This window comes from Hydra viridissima, unplaced genomic scaffold (genome assembly GCF_058129835.1).
Source record: "Hydra viridissima isolate aposymbiotic clone 2 unplaced genomic scaffold, HvirCarnegie_v1 scaffold_4, whole genome shotgun sequence".
NCBI classification, from domain to species: Eukaryota; Metazoa; Cnidaria; class Hydrozoa; order Anthoathecata; family Hydridae; genus Hydra; species Hydra viridissima.
In genome coordinates this window covers 14398928-14404593 of record NW_028324303.1, presented here as the reverse complement: position 1 = coordinate 14404593, position 5666 = coordinate 14398928, and the positions used below count along the sequence as shown (strand labels likewise).

The 5666-nt window shown below is 28.2% G+C and overlaps 2 protein-coding genes across 4 annotated transcripts in view; both read left to right on the top strand.

The window, feature by feature from the left end:
- LOC145183611 (lysophosphatidylserine lipase ABHD12-like) overlaps positions 1 to 5666 on the top strand; it is a 65778-nt gene that overhangs the window by 51379 nt on the left and 8733 nt on the right. The gene's annotated exons all lie outside the window — the stretch shown is intronic.
- LOC145183045 (sulfide:quinone oxidoreductase, mitochondrial-like) overlaps positions 1 to 5666 on the top strand; it is a 59247-nt gene that overhangs the window by 51357 nt on the left and 2224 nt on the right. Inside the window, exons 1-6 of one of the 3 annotated variants that reach the window (XM_090085717.1) lie at positions 674 to 811; positions 1012 to 1234; positions 3396 to 3566; positions 4251 to 4304; positions 4529 to 4723; positions 4914 to 5132. In XM_090085717.1, coding sequence (XP_089941843.1) covers positions 1046 to 1234; positions 3396 to 3566; positions 4251 to 4304; positions 4529 to 4723; positions 4914 to 5132 — 828 coding nt within the window. In that variant the 5' untranslated portion in view covers positions 674 to 811; positions 1012 to 1045. Of the gene's footprint in view, positions 1 to 673; positions 812 to 1011; positions 1235 to 3395; positions 3567 to 4250; positions 4305 to 4528; positions 4724 to 4913; positions 5133 to 5666 lie in introns of those variants that run through there. The other 2 variants (XM_090085718.1, XM_090085719.1) reach the window with 2 other exon arrangements.

Here is a 5666-nt window from a genome sequence, read left to right as displayed (position 1 = left end):
ATACTGTTCATGAAGTCGGAACAAAATTTTGAGACACGAGGGAGTATTACTGCAAAAAAGACAAACATTTTTTAGCAGAAAATTTCTATTATTGAATTATCTTCTTGTGGCAGATCTATTTAAAATGAAAAGTATTTTATTAATGTTTTTCACCGATGTCTAGATTCGTTTTTAGCTCACCGACATGACTTGTTTAGACATTTCATTTAGTGCCAATATTTAATTTTTTAAGTATTTATGTATCTTTAATTTAGTTCTGAAGGTAAGTTCACGTTATCGAAATGAAATATTTTTGTAAAATGAAAGTCTTATATGGGCTATCTTATATGACTATCTGGAAATCCTTCAGTTAGGCAGTGTAAAATAATTGTCATTTCGCTTTTAACGCGCTTGTTCGTGGAGACTAAAAATTCTTAACAACAAAGCAGATAAACTTCAGAGTAGATATTTATTATTATTATTTTTTTTAAATTCTTCTTCGTTTTTTAATTTTATAATTAGTTTATATTTTAAATACCTATTTTATTTATGTATTATGTTATCTTTATATCTTATGATTGTTGATGTTGATAACACATAATTTTAGATTATTTTTTGACTAGATATTTAGTTTCTACTGGAAACGGTTTAGTACACGTTTATCGACTAATAAAAATAATTAGGCTCGTACTTATCGGAAGAATTGTCTTGAAAATAGACTATTAATGAAAACGCTACTTCAGCTGTGTTTTCTATTTCCATAAAATACAAAAATTTCTCAATTCCTTTCAATTAAAAATCTGGGACTAGCAAGTTTTCTTTGAACGCCAAGGTATTACTTCAAAATAATATTCGGACACGATTCAGGACACCCTTTCCTGACAGATTTGGACACTTTTTTTGACAGATTAGGACAAATAAAAAGTCTGTTGCTTGTCTTAATCCATCTAAATTTTTTATTTTTAATTAAGTATTTTATGTAGATTTACTCATACAGTTTCGCAATCAGTAATAGTATACTATCAATTTTAGAAAATATTACCGATCCTCAATATATATACATAAAATGGTAACATTTCATAGTTTCAACAAATTGCCTTTGAGAGTTTCATATAGATGTTTCTCTCGATCACATAATCTTCAAAGTGAATCTTTTAAATTTGTTGTTGTTGGCGGTGGTACTGGTGGTTTAAGTGTTGCTTCGTATCTTTCACGAAAGTTCCCAAAGCAAGTTGCAGTTATTGAACCTGCTGAGGTGTGTTTAACTTGATTTATTGTAAGGTTTTTGTTAAATTCATTAAGCAAAAGAAATATATACTAACTTATTACTATCTAACTTTTTTAAAAATATTTGAATTCATATTAATACCTATCTTGTACCCCCTACATATGTATGTATTAGTGACCCTTTGCATAAATACGAAAATGAAATTTCTATATTAAATTCTGGTATCTTCTAATGTGTTCCAAATACATGAATAAAATAATGTGCATAAATTCATTTCTTATGCCTAATAACTAGGGATGGCCCTCAGGCTTTACAAGATTTATTAAATTTAGTTCACTAATTGACCAACCTGTTGCTTAAAGTGTTATTTGCATTTATTTTTTTAAACAGCATAAAAAGATGAGTATTCAAAAACATCAAATTTTAATTACAGTTATTTCAGTTGCACAATTCTCATTTGAATAGTTTCTGGCAATTATCTAGTTGCAAAATTCAGTTCTGCATTTGTTTATTACCTAAGTTCAATAGTTGATAATGTCTTATGCTAGCTACAAGCTTGCTTTTTGTTTAGTCAGGGAACTGTTCACAATAAGTGAAAAGTTGAAAGCATTGTTGAAGTTGTTCGCCAACATTAGTCAATTTCTTATAGAAATTCTAAATAAAAGCAACTTTTGAACTGGGTCTGTAATTCAAGAGTACTCCTTTCAAAACATTCTGTGCTTCTGTGCAACCTTCATTTTCTTCACAAAAAGAAATATTAATGGTAAGTAGCATTTCTAGAAGTTACAGCATTTAAAAGGTTTCTTAGAATTGACAATGGAAAACTATTCCAGATCTTAGTTGCTTCAAAGTTCGTTAGACTTTATGTTTTTTCTCTTTGAAAAATGTGCAAATGCATTCATTAGTATCTTGGGGTCTAACATCAAATAGAGGGCAAGGTCTTTGGATAAGCACCACAAGTTAAACACCAACTTCTTGCTTGTTGCTACAAAGATTGTGCCCTGAGTTTTCAAATTGTTTTCCACAGGCTGGGATACCCAAGAGATATAATTAAAAGCTTGACAAACTTCTTTAGTCAATTCAAGCTGTTCTTTGTGCATGGGAAAAGCATACTGGTGGGAAACATGGTTTGTGCTATGTCAAGTCTTTTATCAGCTTATTACCTCAGTAAACTGTTAAAGCAATATATGATAAGCATTATGAATTATGACTTCTAGATTTTGGCTTTTGTGGCTCAATCGTTCGGTCAAACTTTTTGTAGTTTTTCTGGAGATTTATTAATCATTGCTCAAAAAGATTAACAAATCTAAATGTCAAAAAGAACTTCAATTTTTTGTTGGAATGTATACTCCTTCAATTTATGCAAGGGATTTGTTAGATTTTTGTGTTTCTGCATACCTTTGTATGCTTGAAAAGTTAGTTCTAGCTTGTTAATGAAATTCTTAACTGCTCAATACAGTATTCCAGCCTTCATCTAAAATGCAGATACAGTTTTAATGATCTACTGACTCATTAAAATTTGCCAATTATCAATTTTGTGGAGATGCAGCACATAATACAGTTGCCTGGCAATGTGATGACAACTATGTGCCAAGAATTTCAAGCTCATATAACTCAGACAAACATTCTCTTGTTTCCATATTTAAATTCAGTAAAGAGGATAAAACAATTACATCATTATTTTCAATAAATGTTTTATCTTATTGACATTTTATTGTATTATTTTAACATTTTCATGATTTTTTCCAAACTTTGAAGTCCAGGAGCCACCCCTAAATAGAGCCCAATCACAAAAATAATTGGCACACACTTTGTTTTTGTTAATAGAGCAAAATGCACTGACACCAGAAATTTGTGATTTTAGTGTAATTTTCAATTTCATCTTTTTTTTTCTCTCTCTCCCAACTGATTCATTTAAACTTATTTAGTATTTTACAGAAAAATAGACAAATAGGTCTTTATGGTTAGTAGTTTTCTAACAATTCATAAAGACATCTATAAATGCCTTATGAATTGTAAGAAAATTACATTTTTTTTTTCAATACAATTATATAAGACTATTTAAAAAAATACAATTATGTAAGATATTTTTAAAAAAGTTTTTCTATCCGAAAGTTTTGATTTGTGGTCAAGATAAATGACATTTGTTTGTTGCTAATACCCTTGTTAGTATTAATATTACTTTTAGGTACATTATTACCAGCCTATGTGGACATTGGTTGGTGCTGGAATTAAAAATGTTAAAGATACTCATCGTCCAATGGCTAAAGTTATGCCAAAAAAAGCTGAATGGATCAAAGAAAAAGTTTCCGGCATTTTCCCTGAGGAAAATCTTGTAGTGACAAACTCAGATAGAAAGGTGGTGCTTGTTTACTTTTTATTTATAAAAATTATTTGTTTATTTATTCTTCATTCACTTTGACTTATAAATAGTTTGCTTTATTATCTATCAGTTTTCAGATTTTTAATATCAGTTTGCATATTTGTTGAAAAAAAAACCTTAGCTATAGTTTTATCAAAGTTTTATATTTACTTATGAATATATACCTCCGAAGTAATTAGGGTATTGAGTTCAGCCTAATGATCAGTAGATAAACTTCAAGGTTAAGAACTCAAGCTGTATATGTACATACCTGCAGATTCTATCAGTTTCTAATAGCAGGCTTCATCAATAACGTATTTTGAGTGCATGGGCTGAATATCCACAATATAGTCAAAATTAGAATTTTTTCCAAAAATATTCTTCTTCTTGTTTTAATTTTTTTTTTAAATACTTTATACAAGTATTATAATTTTTATAAAAACTATTGTGCTTACTTTCTTGCAAATAAGACTCGATAGTTTTTTAAGTTGAAATAAAAGATCTTCTTATACACTTTATTTGTAATGTCATTAGATAAAGCTTGTCTACATTAAGCATGTTTATGAAGAAGACATCATGATCTTTAAATCAAAACATAACTAAAAAAGAGGGTTTTTTTTATATTACTGCTTTTGGTTATTAGCATACAGCTTATTTAAATTCTTGTGTAATTGTATTTAGCTGAAGTATGACATTTTAGTTGTGGCTGTTGGATTACAATTAGATTTTCATAAGGTATATAATAATTTAATTTAAAATCTTTAAACAATTAAATTTTGTTTCATTTGTTTAAGATGAAATTATTCTCATAAAAAACAATTTATTGAATACAATTGATTTTTCTTTCAATTTTCAAAAGATAGAAATCATTATGGAGTTGTTAAGAGTACTTTTTAATACTTTGATATCATCAGGAATTTAAAATGCTGCTTCACTTTAAAAAGTTTTAGATTTTTTAGATTCAAGGTCTTCCAGAATCACTTGGCACTGATGGAGTTGGCTGCAATTACTCAATTAATACTGTAGAAGATACATTCAAAGCGCTGCAAAAATTTAAAGGTGGTAATGCATTTTTTACTGTTCCTGCAACTCCTGTAAAGTGTCTTGGTGCACCCCAAAAGATCATGTACTTAGCTGATGAGCTAATGAGAAAGGTAGTAGTTTAAAGCAGCAGGTATATATATATATATATATATATATATATATATATATATATATATATATATATATATATATATATATATATATATATATATATATACATATTTTTGTTGTTATTACTATTTTTATTATTATTAACAATGATAATATTGGTATTGGTAAATAATTTTTTGTTTGTCTTAGAATGGTGTCAGGGACAAAGCTCATATTTATTTTAAAACACCAGGTCCAGTACTATTTGCAGTTGAAAAATATCGTAACGCTTTGCTTAAAATTTGTGCTGAGCGGGACTTAAATATTCACACTTTTCGAAACTTAGTACAGCTGGACCCCCTTCAAAAAAAAGCAACATTTGAATTTGTTGATGATACTAATACACCCAAAAAGAGAGAAACTTTAGATGTAAGTTTATAAATTAATTTTTGTTATATAATAAAAAATCTTTTACACATTTGTTGTCTGTAGTGTTTTGCTTATCCCAAGGCATGTTCGTTGGATCCAAAATAAGAAAAATATTGACCTTGAAGTTTTATTAATTGTTATATTCTCTTAAAGCACTTGGATTAATTCATAAATAAATGTAATAGTTGGCACCAGTAAAAACTTAAAGGGGTCTGTTATGACATAAGAGTCCTTTGCAATTTTCTTAACTTTAAGACAAAAATCATTATTTGTAATACTGTTATTCCCATAAAACAGATGGTGAAGTTTTGGGGAAGAACCAGACATACCTAATAACCTTTTAATTCTAGCTGATTGTCTTTTAACCCTAACTTGAGATATCAAATAGTATTAAATAATGCACAAAAAGTAGGTATCCATCACTCATTTAAATATTATTCTGTAACAATTGATACAACATAAATAGCAATATTTCTGATTACAACATGGATAAAAATGAAGCAAATGAGGTTTTGTATTGGTATACAAAGATAA